The sequence below is a fragment of the Oncorhynchus nerka genome, linkage group LG23, assembly GCF_034236695.1.
Source record: "Oncorhynchus nerka isolate Pitt River linkage group LG23, Oner_Uvic_2.0, whole genome shotgun sequence".
Lineage (NCBI taxonomy): Eukaryota > Metazoa > Chordata > Actinopteri > Salmoniformes > Salmonidae > Oncorhynchus > Oncorhynchus nerka.
In genome coordinates this window covers 50,130,068-50,148,464 of record NC_088418.1, presented here as the reverse complement: position 1 = coordinate 50,148,464, position 18,397 = coordinate 50,130,068, and the positions used below count along the sequence as shown (strand labels likewise).

The window sequence follows — 18,397 nt, the reverse complement described above, 5'->3', positions numbered from 1 at the left end:
GAATAGAGCCTGTTTATCGCCCTTCTACTCCCCTCATTCAGGGTTAAGTAGGTTACTTTCTAAATGTAATCCCTTACTAGTTGCCTGTCCAAAATTGTAATAAGTAACTTTTGGTTTACCCAAACTCAGTAATGTTATCGGATTACTTTCACTTACTTTTGGATTACTTTCCCCTTAATAGGAATTAGATGAAGACAAAAAGGATCCATCAAACGCATTTGGAGTGTCATTATAGTGGTCCCTGACTTGTGATCAGACTTGCTCATGTGGAACAAATTTGAACTTGTCCTGATTTTCAATGCTGAATTGAATGTCACTGAGGAAACAGAAATGTATCATAATCTATTTTTTCCACAAACATCCTTACAAAGCCATCCAATAAGTAATCATCTAGTTTTTCAGAAGTGTCTGTAACCTGACTACACATTTTTTTGCCAATAACATAACTGATCAGTTACTTTTTTTGTAATCAGATTATATGTAACTGATCACCCCTCAACCCTGCAATATGGTCCCTCCATCCATCCATCCATCACTCAGTTTGGCTCAGAACTCAGCGATGGTTCACCCACCATGTTGACAGCATCCTGGTCGAAGGGGTTCCACTCCACGTTCTCAGGGTAGTGGGCCAGGACTTTAGACTTGAACGTCCTCTTCAGGGGGCTCTGCTCAAAGTTCTCCCCTAGAGAGGGAGAGAAAGAAAGAGGTCAAGTCTCAGGTCCAGTTGAGAGGTTCCCTGGACAACCAAGTTGACATCCAACTAAAGATATTGGTGCATGTCAAAGTGTGTGTGTGAGTGTGCATAAGAGGGGGATCAAAGATTGTCATAAGGGAATACAAGGAAGAAAACAAGAATGAGCACAGGTGTATGTTGCACAGCATTCTGCCCGCCCGTCCAGCATCACTACTCTGGACGGTTCTGACTTAGAATATGTGGACAACTACAAATAACTAAAAATACCTAGGTGTCTGGTTAGACTGTAAACTATCCTTCCAGACTCACATTAAGCATCTCCAGTCAAAAATTAAGTCTAGAATCTGCATCCTATTTCGCAACAAAGCATCCTTCACTCATGCTGCCAAACATACCCTCGTAAAACTGACTATCCTACCGATCCTTGACAATGTCATTTACAAAGTAGCCTATAAACACTCTACTCAGCAAATTGGATGCAGTCTATCATAGTGCCATCCGTTTTGTCACTAAAGACCCATATACTACCCACCACTGCGACATGTATGCTCTCGTTGGCTGTCCCTCGCTTCATATTCGTCACTAAACCAACTGGCTCCAGGTCATCTATAATTATTTGCTAGGTAAAGCCCCGCCTTATCTCAGCTCACTGGTCACCATAGCAGCACCCACCCGTCGCACGCGCTCCAGCAGGTATTTTTCACTGGTCGTCCCCAAAGCCAAATGCTCCTTTGGCCGCCTTTCCTTCCAGTTCCCTGCTGCCAATGACTGGAACGAACTGCAAAAATCACTGAAGCTGGAGACTCATATCTCCCTCTCTAACTAGTAAGCACCAGCTGTCAGAGCAGCTAACAGATCACTGCACCTGTACACAGACCATCTGTAAATAGCCCATCCAACTACCTCATCCCCATACTGTTATTAATTGTATTGATTTAGCTCCTTTGCACCCCAGTATTTCTATTTGCACATTCATCTTCTGCACATCTATCACTCCAGCGTTTAATTGCTATATTGTAATTATTTCGCCACTATGACCTATTTATTGCCTTAACTCCCTTATCCTACCTCATTTACACACACTGTATATAGACTTTTGCTATTGTATTATTGACTGTATGTTTGTTTATTCCATGTGTAACTCTGTGTTGTTGTTTGTGCCGCACTGCTTTGCTTTATCTTGGCCAGGTCGCAGTTGTAAATGAGAACTTGTTCTCAACTAGCCTACCTGGTTAAATAAAAGGTTAAATAAAAAATACAATTAAAATCTGGGATCTCTCATAGGTGGGATTCCTATCTGTCAGCACCTGTGCCATGAAGCTTTCCACTCCACCCCCAAACAAAACAATACATATTTCCCCTTGCCAGCCTTCCTTGTTCTGGTTCCCCACATTTTGCTAACCTCATGTGAAAAACAGCAAGGTGTAATGAACAACACATCTACATCATCATGAAGCCCCAGCCTTGATGCTAGGCTGCTAAAAGATACAAACTGTTACTTGTGTAGCATTGCATCTAAATGGGGCAGCAGCCATGTGTCTAATGGAGTAGAAGCAGGACCATGTTGTCAGACAACTGCACTGACTACAACAGGTCCACTAAGCAAGGAGCAGCTGGGACCGTGTCATTAGCTTAGTTAAGCAAAGCAGTAATAAGATGTGTGCAATCGGAGTCTTATCCATTTCCTTCACTACTGTGTAGGGTTGCAAAGGTTCAGAAACTTTACAGTACACTCCTGGAATTTATCCTGAACTTTTCCACGAGAAGTTAAGCCCAGGAATTTTGCTTAAATTCATCAAAACAAGTTAGCTTATAACAGTGAACCTTTTTTGTGGGATACACAAGGCAATTCTTGTGGCATATTTTGATTAAACTATCCCCAATTCAATGGAATTGCAACCCTCTGCATGCACAGTGCACTCTTCCATCACATGTGCGGCGCAGTCTTCCATCACATGTGCGGCGCACTCTTCCATCACATGTGCGGCGCACTCTTCCATCACATGTGCGGCGCACTCTTCCATCACATGTGCGGCGCACTCTTCCATCACATGTGCGGCGCACTCTTCCATCACATTCACTCTTCCATCACATGTGCGGCGCACTCTTCCATCACATGTGCGGCGCACTCTTCCATCACATGTGCGGCGCACTCTTCCATCACATGTGCGGCGCACTCTTCCATCACATGTGCGGCGCACTCTTCCATCACATGTGCGGCGCACTCTTCCATCACATGTGCCCAATTCCCCAATTCAAAGGAATGCAACCCTCTGCATGCACAGTGCACTCTTCCATCACATGTGCGGCGCAGTCTTCCATCACATGTGCGGCGCACTCTTCCATCACATGTGCGGCGCACTCTTCCATCACATGTGCGGCTGATTCTCAAGATCTCGCACGCTATTGAGTCCACACTACTACACGGTTGGAGTCAAGGACTACATGCTCTCTGGTAAGTTTTGATTATAAAACTGGGTGGGGTGAATATTTATATGACAAAAAATAATTTAACTAGTAAATAGTAGCCTACAGCAAAGTGTGTTTAATAATTTCTAACTTTTTAACCATTTCTGCTAGTTAGTTTTTGCTACCATGTGGGTTTTAGCTTGCTTGAGCCTGCTAACTGAGGAGTGTTAATTCACCTGTTTCCATACATGTTTCATTTTAAAACATGTGCAGTTGAAGTCGGAAGTTTACATACAGCTTAGCCAACTAAATTTAAACTCACTTTTTCACAATTCATGACATTTAGGTCAGTTAGGATCACCACTTTATTTTAAGAATGTGAAATGTCAGAATAGTAGAGAGAATTCTTTTTGAGCTTTTATTTCTTTCATCACATTCTCAGTGAGTCAGAAGTTGACATGCACTCAATTAGTATTCGGAAGCATTGTCTTTAAATTCTTTAACTTGGGTCAAACGTGTTGGGTAGCCTTCCACAAGCTTCCCACAATAAGTTGGAAGAATTTTGGCCCATTCCTCCTGACAGAGCTGGCGTAACGGAGTCAGGTTTAGGCCTCCGTGCTCACACAGTCCAATACCTTGACTTTGTTGTCCTTAGGCCATTTTGCCACAACTTTGAAAGTATGCTTGGGGTCATTGTCCATTTGGAAGACCCATTTGCGACCAAGCTTTACCTTCCTGACTGATGTCTTGAGATGTTGCTTCAATATATATCCACATAATTTTCGGCCACCCGCGTGCTTCATGGTTGGGATGGTGTTCTTCAGCTTGCAAGCTTGCAATTTTTTTGCTGGGGGCTTGGCTGATTTCTTTTGATTTCCCCATGATGTCGAACACTGAGTTTGAAGTTAGGCCTTGAAATACATCCACAAGTACACCTCCAATTGACTCAAATTATGTAAATTAGCCTATTAGAACCTCTAAAGACATGACAATTTTCTGGAATTTTCCAAGCTGTTTAAAAAGCACATTCAGCTTAGTGTATGTACATTTCTGACCCATTGGAATAGTGATACAGTGAATTATAAGTAAAATAATTTGTCTATAAACAATCATTGGAAAAATTGTGTCATGCACAAAGTACATGTCCTAACCGGCTTGCCAAAACTATAGTTAAGAAGACATTTTTGGAGTGGCTGAAAAAACAAGTTTTAATGACTCCAATCTAAGTGTAAGTAAACTTCCAACTTCAACTGTATCTTACAAAGGAGTTATTTAATCTAAGTGCTTAACTATTCATCTGTACATGGAATTGTATTTGTTTTTTTTTAAACTAGTTTTTTATTTTTTTGTACAGACAAATGCCACGGGCACTATGTGATGTGTGGAGACATTTCACTGCAGCAAATGTAGAAGGAAAAACTGTGTGCAGTTGCAAATACTGTGCAAAATCATACGTGAGACTGTGGTGGGAGATCTGTCAACGTGCCCTTGAGCAGGGCGTTGACCCTGAATGCTTCTGTGTGTCACTCTGAATGGGAATCTGTTGGATGACTGGTATGATGTAGTTGTTGAGTGGCTTCACTGCATGTTTCAGATATTAAATACATTTTTAAAAAAAAGATGAGGCCTCAGAGTCCAGGTAGAAGACATGGAAGCCTTTAGTTTCTAGACTATCATTTTAAGATGTGTGTTGAAAACATTTTTGGGAGATGCGATGGATCTTTGGGGATCATTCAATATTCCCTTTCTTTTGTTCAGTGAAATCATCCCAGGTAAAGAGTCAACTCATTTAATTAAAGTTGAATTTGTAACTAAATTGTTTGGTTTTTTTCTATTGGAAGGATTTAATCATTTGCAATGATATCTACTTATGATGAGGTAAAACTATTTTTGTTTCTGTCTCCATATGATATGGAAAATATATCCAATGCAAAAAAACATTACATTTAAATGGTATTAATATTAATTCACCTATATTTCCATTAATTCCACCTCTGAATATGTAACCCTACTAATGCGTGCCTTCTCTGTAGCTTCCTAGCATGGAATCACATGACCTAGTTACTACAGACAGTCTCTTTGTCGGAGTTCAATACCAAAACTACAAAGCCATGATCATGATTGTCCAACTATTGACTGTAGCTTCCAATGGAGATATTAACTCTGTATACTAAGAAGTCTCAGAGTGGGCCATTAAATCTTAGTGCTAATCCAGGCACACTAGTTATTCAACTGTGGGTAACCAGGTCTCCAATACTACAGCAACAACAGGGAGACTAACACCCATTGATTTTAGAGAAGTGAAAAGAACCGTTAGATGGGCCGGGGTCGTATCGATCATGATGACCGTTTGTATCGATCATGATGACCGTTTCCGCACCTTTTGATGATGCGAGTGAGGTCAGAGGGTCGTGGAAAGAGGAGAACGGAGGGAGGAGCAGAGTGATTGTTTGCAACGTGACACAATGATCGTTTCATGGCGAATGCAACTATCTCAGATCAATGTAGTGCGTTTTGCAGAGATAGTAAGATGAATAGTCTATCACCATCAGTAAGAACAGTTGGAAGGTTACAGTGTTTCAAACACAAGATGTACATGCTGTTGATTTAGTTTGCTGTAGTAGTGGGACAATCTCATGGACAGTTACCATGGCAATCTTCTCCTATACTAGTAAACAACAAAATTACATACACACACACAAACAGTTCGTCACCGAAGTGCGAGGGCTGGAACTGGTAGGAAATCAAACCTCTTTAGATCAAAAGAGTGTTAGGAGGAGGTTGCACGCATGCACAGTCAAAGGGTGAGATGTTGTGAGGATGACTGCAGGGCATAAACCAGCAGCAGGAGTCAGAGGTCAAACACAAGCAAGGGGCAGCAGAAAGAACCAGTGGCAGGGAGCCAGACAGCAGCAGGGGAGAAAGCTGGAAAACTGGAGAGTGTGGGGGAGCAATAGGGCGAGATGGGGACACACAGCGAGGTTAATGTAAGGAGATGGAAGAGTAGAGATGTTAGACAAGCCTTAACCTGCACTGCTTTGATGGATATTCATGGCTGATGTGAGCTAGGGATTTGGTTAACGCTTTAGGCATTAGTGTTATTGTGTGTGTGTGTGTGTGTGTGTGTGTGTGTGTGTGTGTGTGTGTGTGTGAGAGAAGAGATGAATAATGCGAAGGGAAGTTGGTAAACTCAACCACTCTGTCATGTAGAGACTAGAGAAAAAACAAAGGTCACAGCTGGATAACCTCTGTCCTCTAGAGGGATGTCTGTGTGTGTGTGTGTGTGTGTGTGTGTGTGTGTGTTTCCAATTTCCAACACTAGACTTTCCAGATTTCCAGTGCTAAACAGATGGCATGTCTTTTGCATGTAAACACAATGCCAAGATGTTCAGCTGCTGTTAAGCACTCTGCACTCTTATATTGTCTCTGTATCTCTATTGCTCTGTCTCAAAACACACAGACACACAATCCTGCCATCTCTTGCCTAGGTGCCTTGTGGGTTGCAGTGCCAGTGGGTTAGCTCTTGGCTTCAGTGCCTGTGTGGAGGTGCAGTGATCTGAGCTGGCAAGTGAAGGATGCCTAAACTCTCTTAAGGCCTTTTGCTGAGACAAACAGGAGTGGACAGGACAGAGCGAGCAGAAGCCTCTTTCCTCTGTAATGACTCTCTCTCTTACTCATTCTCTCCCGCCCTCTTACTCACGCTGTCTGTCAAAGTTAAACCAGGACACATGTGAAATAAGAAAGAAAAAGAGAGAGAGAGAGAGAGAGAGCGAGCGCGAGAGAGAAAGAGAAGAAAGCCAAACCTCCACTATCAAAATCAGTGAGTGAAGAAGAGAGAAATAGCCTGGTAAAACACTTTCAGTAGAGAAAGAAGGAGGATGAGGAGGATGAAGTTAAACAGCCTGCTTCAGAGGAGAGTGACTGATTTGGAACAACAAGATCTGAGAACCTGACCCACATACAACGACTGGGGAAGGGTCGACCGAGAGAGACAGAGAGACAGATGAAAAGATAGATACGAGAGAAGGAGGGGGGTGAAAGGGAGAAAGAGTGGACAATGGAGGCAAGGGAGATTTGATGGACCCAATTAAATAGAGAGTGGTGGGGTGGAGGTCTACGTTTCAGTAAGGAAGGGTCTTAATAAGGAGGAGGGAGAGATGAAGGAAGAGAGGAGACACCATACAAGTTAGTATCTGAAGGGAGAGAGAGTTGTACACCTGTAGACGGGAAACAGTTGGTGGAGTTTACCTGTGGCTGCTGTATCGGGGTCCCTGCCTTGGCGGTCAGCCTCTAGCCATTGGTACAAAGCTATGGTGGAGGCACATGCAGAAAAGGGACAGAGGAAACAAACAAAAAAACAGCCCATGTCAAACCAAACGCAAAAAATAAAAGCACACAAAAGCAAAATGAATCAATGATTAAAGCACGATGAATGAGACAAGCATGAACATGAAACGTAGTCGGACACATCAAAACAGAACATGACATTGTGGCAAAAAAAAACACAAAAAAAACATGGCAAGTCCCAATAGTCTCAAACAGCTTCCTTTCCTTCACGACCACTGATCACAGAACATTTGATAGGTATAAGCAAGATCAATTTATCCAGATCTTACATGTATCAGTGGTGGTGAAGGAGAAGAGACAAGCTGGAGAGGCCCGGTGAGTATTGGGGACAGAGAGAAAATGCATTCGCATGAATCAGTGACTGTGACGTATGATGGCGCAGAGGGTGCAGTGGCTTATGGCTAGTTAGTGAGCAGCAGGCTGTCCGGCTGCAGGCTGCAGACTGGACCATGTCATTAGGATGACATTCCCTGGCATCATTAAAGCAGAGGCATCCTGCACAAACACCTTTAGTATCCATCAGGCCAATGCCTGCTGTGTAGCAGCACTCACAGCTTCAACCAAACACCACGATAAAATAGGTTTCCTGTATATTTCCTGAGTCATTTCCAGTGATACACTGAGTATACAGAACATTAAGAAAAATCCATGACAGACTGACCAGGTGAAATCTAGGATCCCTTATTGAGGTCACTTGTTAAATCCACTTCCATCAGTGTAGATGAAGGGGAGGAGACGGGTTAAAGAAGGATTTTTAAGCCTCGATACAATCGAGACATGGAGTGTGTATGTATGCCATTCAGTGCCTTTGAACAGGGTATGGTAGTAGGTGCCAGGCGCATAGGTTTCTTGTCAAGAACTGCAACGCTGCTGGATTTCACGTTTTTCCATGGTCCACCACCTTAAGGACATCCAGTCAACTTGGCACAACTGTGGGAAGCATTGGAGTCAGCAGGGCCAGCATCCCTGTGGAACACTTTCGGGAACCTTGTAGAGTCCATGCCCCAGCGAATTGAGGCTGTTCTGCGGGCAAAGGGGGGGGGGCAACTCAATATTAAGAAGGTGTTCCTGTTTGGTATACTCCGTGTGCATACACTCAAGCAGGAAACGACATCATCTTGAATCTCACACTATCAAATCCAAATATGCCTAAATCATGCATGCACACTGCACAGCCCAGTCTCTCCTGTTCCAAGCCGAGTCATTGGTTTGTTGATTAAAAGCCCTAGCTAAGTCATTAAAGCGCTCCCAGACGACTGACTGTCTAAGCCACAGAGCTCCGACTGTCTCTCATGTCTAACCAGGTGAATGATCAGAGCAGAGCCACCAGTGTGTGTGTGTGTGTGTGTGTGTGTGTGTGTGGTCTCTCACTTAAGGGATCTCCCCTGAAAACCGAGCTCCAAACACACAAGCAGAGGACACTGAAGGGTCATTATGGTGAGTATGACACAGCGTCTCACTCTCTGCCAGAGAGGGGTAGACATTGGGGTTAGCACTTTCTGAACCATACAGCAGCATAGGGCTCTGTCAAGGCATTACAGCGGTCACCATCGTTACTCCAACCCTGACTCTGCAACACTCACATGGAGATCAAACACACACACTACAGCATGTACGCATACAGGCAGGCACACGCCAACCCAACACCTCTATATCTATGTTATATAATGCCATAGTACACATCCTATTTGTAAGCTGCAATCTCTCCCTCCCTCTCCCCCTCGATGTCCTTGTCCTTCTCTGCTGCGGACACATTCTTTATCCCAGTCTCTATTTACGGACTACACTGTCAGGAATCTGCTTTGTAAACAGCTTCAAATCGGTTGTTTTGATAGGTCTGTTGTAACTGAACTGGAAGATGGTTTATATTGAATGACCCTGATGAACTGGGATAAGAGAAGATAAGAGTCAAACACACTGTGAGAAACACACACACACACAGCTGCCTGTACAACATCCTGTGCAACACGTGAGGCCCAATGCCAACCCCTGCCTTATCTCATAATCTATATCACTCCATCTCTCGCTCTCTGTCCATGACAGTCTCTCCATTACAGATGCAGTGTGTAGACCAGTGGCGGTACAAGGCAGCTCTCTCTTATCTCCCTGTTCTCACGGCTAATTAATCTTGCCAAAACCACACTGGTATTACCTGATGCAGGGCTCATGCATGCACTCACAGAAACATACACACAGAGATCCACACTCACAGAAATGTACACGCATACAGAGATCCACACGCACAGTAACTTACACACACACACACAGAGACACTTCATTTCTCAGAACAAGAATAGACTGACGAGTTTCAGAAGAAAGGTCTTTGTTTCTGGCCTGTAATTGAACCCACAAATGCTGATGCTCCAGATACTCAACTAGTCTAAATAAGGCCAGTTTTAATGTCTACACTGTATTTCTGATCAATTTGATGTTATTTTAAAAATGGACAAAAAACAACAAAAAAGTGCTTTTCTTTCAAAAACAAGGACTTTTTAATTTGAACGGTAGCGCACACACACACACACACACACACACACACACACACATAGAGAGAGAAACATAAACACACACAGTGGCTTGCGAAAGTATTCACCCCTTTCTGCCGATGAAAAACATTCCCACAGCATGATGCTGCCACCACCATGCTTCACTGTGGGGATGGTATTCTCGGGGTGATGAGAGGTTTTGGGTTTGCGTCACACATAGCGTTTTTCTTGATGGCCAAAAAGCTCAATTTTAGTCTCATATGGCCAGAGTACCTTCTTCAATTTGTTTGGGGAGTCTCCCAGGTGCCATTTGGCAAACACCAGTATTTTTTGGTGCTTCTTTTTTTTCTTTAAGCAATGGCTTTTTTCTCGCCACTCTTCCGTAAAGCCCAGCTCTTTGGAGTGTACTTAAAGTGTTCCTATGGACAGATACTCCAATCTCCGCTGTGGAACTTTGCAGATCCTTCAGGGTTATCGTTGTTCTCTTTGTTGCCTCTCTGATTAATGCCCTCCTTGACTGGTCCATGAGTGTTGGTGGGCGGCCCTCTCTTGGCAGGTATGTTGTGGTGCCAAATTCTTTCAATGTTTTAATAATGGATTTAATGGTGCTCCGTGGGATGCTCAAAGTTTCTGATATTTTTTTATAACCCAACCCTGATCTGTACTTCTCTGTTTGACCTGTTTGGAGAGCCCCTTGGTCTTCATAGTGCTTCTTGCTTGGTGGTGCCCTTTGCTTAGTGGTGTTGCAGACTCTGGGGCCTTTCAGAAGAAGTGTATATATACTGAGATCACGTGACACTTAAATAAAGTCCACCTGTGTGCAATCTAACTAATTATGTGACTTCTGAAGGTAATTGGTTGCACCAGATCTTATTTAGGGGCTTCATAGCAAAGGGGGTGAATACTTTTGCAAGGCACTGTACACACAGATCCACACTCACAGAAACATACACACAGAGATCCACCCTCACATGCATACACACTTGCAGAAACGTGCACACACACACACAAAATGGATCTGTTGTCCCAAATACAAAGCTAGTCGTGAGTGATTGTAATGATTAGAAATTGCATGAGGATCAATGTGCAGCAGTATTAAGCGGATTACTCATTGGGCTGGAATGGGTTGCGGGGTCCTAATGCAATTCTACTGGGAGACCAGGCTCAATGAAAACCAAGGCTAAATCAATACACACTGGTCTGAAATGATACCACTCATTATTGGTGCCATAAACACTAATAGAATAGACTGGACCAACTCATTCCAATGGTAGAACTGAATGATCTGACTACAATATCCTGTAAAGCACCAATACAACGTCAGCTTTAAGCACAAAAGGAACAATACGGTATATCAACAGCCATCAGCCATACGGAGGTTGTCATGTAAACGCAGAGCCTCCAGAGGCCAAATGGAGCTGATCGCCATCCACCTCCCAAATGGTGGAACAATACGGAGAGCTATGCATAGCTCCGCATTGACATGATTTGTTGACGGTTGGAGGGGATGGTACATCCTGTATAGACACAAACACACTTCCTTCACAACAGCTCTGCACTGCTCTGCGAAGCGCAAGACGTACGAATGCCCCGACTTCTGCTGAGGCCATATCACCATAAATGCTGCACGGCCAATGCAGACGTCTGCAATGACCATGCGCCCAGATGCACAATGCACTTCTCTCTCCAGAATGCACTCTCCTGCCAATTTGTACACATTCATTGTTTCATAACTTCATTGTGTGAATAGTTTGCGTTTGATTGTTAGCATATCACTTCCCCATTACATATCACCAGTACTACGTTTATTAAATTACATACCATTTCTAAATCTACAACGTTTGTTACTTTGATTATAATAATTTATTTGAATGCATTCAATGTTGTTATTCCAGTCTTCCCGTTCTCATTGTCGGAGTGGACACATTATTTGCAGAGTGCACAACCTATGCTACACTTTATTTCATTCCATTTACGAGTCGACAATTGAGTCATTGTCTTTTGTTTGGAGCGCTCCGGTCAATGTTGAGTAAGGACGCGCACACATGGAAGTAGGCCTATTGGCTACCTGGCCTGCGCACAAATGTAGGCATATAAAATGTGCCATTTGAGGATCTGATAGTATTTCTGATTCGCTTAACACACCACCACTAATGAGCTGTGGAACTTCTCAAAGTAATGTTGTTTTCTTCACCTCAAAACAGCAAGCAAACAAAAGTCTGCTTTTACATCCATTGAGAATGACAATAGTTGCTCAATGTATTTGAGAAATCGTTCCAACTCTCCCTCTTTTGATAACCACTCTGTGTGGAAAAGAAACATGTCATGCTCTGATCCAATGGAAACGTCCTAAATTAGGTCTACCTTACTACTTCTCATCAGTGCGTGACTTGGACTGAAAAAGGTTCCGGGGCTCATTTTGATTGCTGGTACTGTTTATATTTAGGTTCAGGAGCTGGACAATACTTGTACCTAATATTCTATAGGAGGAACAGGAGCTCAAGCAGTAGAACATTAGAGGTGTCGGTACTCAGCTCAGGTGAGCTCCTGTCCAAGTCCATCACTGCTTCTTATCCATTGATCAAATAGCCTACAGGCTTGACCCAAGTTAATAGTTGATACAATGTTTTAAGTTCCTTGCGGGCAGGCCACGTGTAAGCGAATCTGATTTATAGGATATTTATTTTGAGAATATTTTCTACCTTGCAGGCTGAATTGTTTTTCTTTGTTGGCTTTAGGTAGACTATTTTTACATAGTTGGCAATGGCAATAGAAGTTATTTTTTATTTAGGTTTGTATCATTATCATTTAGATTTGGATAGAATTTTGATTAACCACATGACAATGATTTTGAGGTACGAAGACGTTATTATAAATTAAAATGAAACCGTTTCATGAAAATTTGCATATGAAAACCATAACTGGCATGCAGATCAGTAGAAATAGTAAGATAAATTGGCGTTCCACATGAGAAATGTTCGAACTCCTCGTGTAGCTTATTTCAGGAGAGTAATGGCAGGGGCAGGAGAAAAATAGTTGGGTCAGGTTAAGGAGGAGACCCCCCCCACTCGCTCCCTCCCTCCCTCCCTCCCTTCCTCCCCCCCATTTCCACTCTCATATTCCCTCACCCTCCACCCTCCCTCTCTCATATTCCCTGCCTCTCCCTCACTCATATTCCCCCTCTCATATTACCCCCATTCTTCTCCCATTCCCCCTATTGAGATATGAGAGGGGGGGGGGGGGGTATGAAGGAGAGAGATCTCTCATATCCCCCTCATCAAATATTATTAGTCACATGCGCAGAATACAACAAGTGTAGACCTTCCAGTGAAATGCTTACTTATGAGCCAATAAACAAGTGCCTTTTCAAAAAAATATGTATAAGAATAAGAGATAAAAAGTAAAAAATAACTATATACATGGGGGTGTTGGTACAGAGTCAATGTGCGGGGGCACCGGTTAGTTTAGGTAGTATGTACATGTAGGTAGAGTTAATTAAAGGGACTATGCATAGATGACAACAGAGAGTGGTGTGGAGAGGAGGGGGGGGGGGGCAATGCAGGTAGTCTGGGTAGCCATTTGACAAAATGTTCAGGGTTCTTATGGCTTGGGGGTAGAAGCGGTTTAGATGCGTCTCGAACCTAGACTTGGCGCTCCGGTACCACTTGCTGTGTGGTAGCAGAAAAACAGAGTATGACTAGGGTGGCTGGAGTCTGACAATTTTTAGGGTCATCCCCTGACACCGCCTGGTATAGAGGTCTTGGATGGCAGGAAGCTTGGCTCCAGTGATGTACTGGGCCGTTCGCACTTTCCTCTGTAGTAGTGCCTTGCGGTCGGAGTCCAAACAGTTGCCATACCAGGCAGTGATGCAACCACTTAGGATGCTCTCGGTGGTGCAGCTGTAGAAACGTTCGAGGATCTGAGGACCCATGCCAAATAATTTCAGTCTCCTGAGGGGGAGCAGGTTTTGTCGTGCCCGCTTCACGACTGTCTTGGTGTGCTTGGACCATGTTAGTTTGTTGGTGATGTGGACACCAAGGAACTTGAGGCTCTCAACCTGCTCCACTGCAGCCCCGTCGATGACAAATGGAGGCATGCTTGTTCCTCTAGTCCACAATCATCTCCTTTGTCTTGATCACTTTGAGGGAGAGGTTGGTGTCCTGGCACCACACGGTCAGGTCTCTGATCACCTCCCTATAGGCTGGCTCGATGTTGTCGGTGATCAGGTCTACCACTGTTGTGTCATCAGCAAATTTAATGGTGGTGTTGGAGTTGTGCCTGGCAGTGCAGTCTTGAGTGAACAAGGAGTACAGGAGGGGCTGAGCACGCACCCCTGAGGGGCCCGTGTTGAGGATCAATGTGGCGGATGTGTTGTTAACTACCCTTACCATTAGGGGGCGACCCATCAGGAAGTCCAGGATCCAGTTGCAGAGGGAGGTGTTTAGTCCCAGGGTACTAAGATTATTGATGAGCTTTGAGGCCACTATGGTGTTGATCACTGAGCTGTAGTCAATGAATAGCATTCTCACATAGGTGTTCCTTTTGTCCAGGTGGGAAAGGGCAGTGTGGAGTGCAATAGAGATTGCATCATCTGTGGATCTGTTTGGGCAGATAGGGATTCTGGGATGATGGTGTTGATGTGAGCCATGACCAGCCTTACAAAGCATTTCATGGCTACAGATGTGAGTGCTACGGGTTGGTAGTCATTTAGGCAGGTTACCTTAGTGTTCTTGGGTACAGGCACTATGGTGGTCTGCTTAAAACATGTTGGTATTACAGACTCAGACAGGGAGAGGTTGAAAATGTATTTGAAGACACTTGCTAGTTGGTCATCGCATGCTCGCACTACACGCCCTGGTAATCCGTCTGGCCCTGCAACCTTGTGAATGTTGACCTGTTTAAAGGTCTTACTCACATCAGCTGTGGAGAGCGTGATCACACAGTCATCTGATACAGCTGGTGCGCTCATGCATGTTTCAGTGTTATTTGCCTCGAAGCGTGCATAAAAGTAGTTCAACTCGTCTGGTAGGCTCGTGTCACTGGTTAGCTCTCGGCTGTGCTTCCCTTTGTAGTCTAATGGTTTGCAAGCCCTGCCACATTCGACGAGCGTCAGAGCCGGTGTAGTACGACTCGATCTTAGTCCTGTATCGACGCTTTGCCTGCTCGATGGTTCGTCGGAGGGCTTAGCGGGATTTCTTATAAACTTCTGGGTTAGAGTCCCGCTCCTTGAAAGTGGCAGCTCTACCCTTTAGCTCAGTGCGGATGCTGCCTGTAATCCATGGCTTCTGGTTGGGATATGTACGTACAGTCACTGTGGGGACGACGTCATCGATACACTTATTGATAAAGTCAGTGGCTGATGTGGTAAACTCCTCAATGCCATCGGAAGAATCCCGGAACATATTCCAGTCTGAGCTAGCAAAACAGTCCTGTAGCTTAGCATCTGCTTCATGTGACCAGTTTTGTTATTGATCTTGTCACTGGTGCTTCCTGCTTTAATTTTTGCTTGTAAGCAGGAATCAGGAGGATAGAATTGTGGAATTGGTGCCAAATGGAGGGCGAGGGAGAGCTTTGTATGCATCTCTGTGTGTGGAGTATAGGTGGTCCAGAGTTATTTTCCCTCTGGTTGCACATAAAAAAAAAAATGTTTAACCTTTATTTAACTAGGCAAGTCAGTTAAGAACAAATTCTTATTTTCAATGATGGCCTAGGAACAGTGGGTTAACTCATTTACATTACATTTAACCTGTTGCTCCTACCCTCTACTTTTTTGAACATTTTGTTAAAAATCGCGCAACATTTCAGCGCCCTGCTACTCATGCCAGGAATATAGTACGTTCATATGGTTAGAATGTGTGGATAGGAAACCCTCGGACGTTTTTAAAACTGGTTAAATCACGACTGTGGCTATAACATAACGTGCGTTACATCGGAAAGCGCAGGAAAACCTGATCACAGAAAATGGAAATAAATATCCTTGCGCCACTTCCAGCAATTGTTAACAGTGAGCCGAATTAGATAAGACCGAGCATTCAACTCCCACAGCATCCCCATGTTGTCTAGAGTCTTGTCAATTGAATCATCTTTGATTCTTGGTTGAACCGAAACAGGGGCACCACTTACCTCCAAGTCTCCGCCCAGATCATTCTGGAAGAGCTCTCTCGTGAAATTTTTTCCAAGACGACAGCTAATGATTTTTACATCGCCTACGGATGATTTTTATCGCTTATTAACGTTTACTAATACCTAAAGTAGCATTACAAACGTATTTCGAAGTGTTTTGTGAAAGTTTATCGTCTACTTTTTGAATTTAAAAAAATGACGTTACGTTGTGAAATCGCTGTTTTTTTCGTTTATCACACAGTCTACATATAACGATATCTTGGCTTTATATGGCCCGATTTAATCGAAATAAAGACCCAATAGTGTTTATGGGACATCTAGGAGTGCCAACAAAGAAGATGGTGAAAGGTAATGACTGTTTTCTATTTTATTGTGCGGTTTGTGTAACGCCGAAATGCTAATTATTTTGTTTACGTCCCCTGCTGTGCTTTTGTGTTGTAGTGTATTGGTGCATGCTATCAGATAATAGCTTCTCATGCTGTCGCCGAAAAGCATTTTAAAAATCTGACTTGTTGCCTGGATTCACAACGAGTGTAGCTTTAATTTGATACCCTGCATGTGTATTTTAATGAACTTTTGAGTTTTAACTAATACTATTAGCATTTAGCGTAGCGCATTTGCATTTCCAGAGCTCTAGTTGGGACGCAAGCGTCCCAAGTAGAAGCAAGAGGTTAAGTCATTTAGCAGACGCTCTTATCCAGAGCGACTTACAAATTGGTGCATTCACCTTATGACTGTTCAGGGGCAGAACAACAGATTTGTACCTTGTCAGCTCGGGGATTTGAACTTGCAACCTTCCGGTTACTAGTCCAACGCTCTAACCACTCGGCTACCCTGCCGCCCCAATTTAACATGCTGATAGGAATTTGGTAAAACTGATTTAAAATTTCCCAGGATTAAAGTCCCCAGCTACTAGGAGTGCCGCCTCTGGGTGAGAGTTCTTGTTTGCTTATGGCAGAATACAGCTCATTCAATGCTCTCTTAGTGCCAACCTCGGACTGAGGTGGTATGTAAACCGCTACGAAGAATACAGATGAGAACTCTCTCGTTAGGTAGTGTGGTCTACAGCTTATCATGATACACTCAACCTCAGGCGAGCAATAGCTCGAGACTTCTCTCTCTCATATCTTCTTGTTCTTTTTCTCAAGCTCCCCTTTGTCCTTCCACTCTCTGACACAAAGGACACAGTGCTGATTGAGTCACCTGTTCACCAGTGTTTTTCCTGTTGTGCCACCTTGTTTTCCACTATACCTTTATGTCACATGGAGTCACTGAAAGTGATCTTACTGGCTATTATACTGTAGTGGTTGGCAGTCTATAGCTGTCCATCTCTTTAATGTCAGGCAGTTCATCAACCTCTCGGATCCAGGGTTGGGCAGTGTTCATCAGATCTCACTATGGTCCATAAAACTAGGCGATTTTGCCTGGGAGACCATTACATCACAGCACAAGGCCTGTAAAACAATAACCGTAAAAGTGTGTTTGTGTGTGTGTGTGTCTGTTGGAACCTGCTACCTCAAAGAGCAACCAGCTGAGGAGGAAGATTGCGACTGTTTAATGAAGTGCATCCTGAGCTAGGGGAGATAGAGAAATGGCCTTTGAGAAAGGATGAGCAATGAAAAAGATAGCAATTTCTCATCTTTACACACACACAGTAGGAAAGGGGGAGGATAATAAGAGACAGTGTGACCTTTGAGCGATAAGAAGGGAAAAAACATGATTCATCATGGTGTTCCCCCCTGCTGTCAGTGTGACAGGTTCAATGAAGTTCAGAGGTGGGAGGTCAAAGGGGGCAGATAAGGACAGTGTATGTTCCACAACATTCCTAGGGACAGGCTGTGCTTGGTCTCTGTATAGCACACAACAATGGAGATACGCAGGTATCATAAATTACAATCATGATAATCTACTACACTGGAATGTGTAACAGAGATACATAGATGTAGAATTCAGGAGTACAAAAAGAGAGACATGGGACAACACATTGAAATCCTAGCACCATTTGAGCTCTGACCAGTCAACTCAAGCCAAAACCAATGCCCTGGTTGTCAGAACCAAGTCTCCTACTCTGTATGTGTACGATATTTGTTATTTTGGGAAATGACAGACAGTGGTCAAAAGCAGCCCGACCCAGGGCTCGCAGTAATTGACCATTAATTAACATGTTTAGTGTGCGTTTGGAACATCTCCATTTTAAAAAATCAAATAAATCCATTTTATATAGCATTCACCGTCATAATGAAATATTTTATTTAGTTGTGATAGGCCTACAAACCTGGGAGGGCCTCAGAAATCACATAGAAAAACGTAAGTACCGCATGGTGTGACTAATAAGTCA

General features: G+C 43.6%; 1 protein-coding gene across 1 annotated transcript in view; it reads right to left on the bottom strand.

Moving 5' to 3' along the window:
• Positions 1-18,397, bottom strand: part of LOC115106999 (DENN domain-containing protein 5B-like) — a 77,989-nt gene that overhangs the window by 34,316 nt on the left and 25,276 nt on the right. Inside the window, 2 exon segments of the mRNA XM_029630288.2 lie at positions 573-682; positions 7,352-7,411. Of these exon segments, the coding sequence (XP_029486148.2) occupies positions 573-682; positions 7,352-7,411 (170 nt within the window).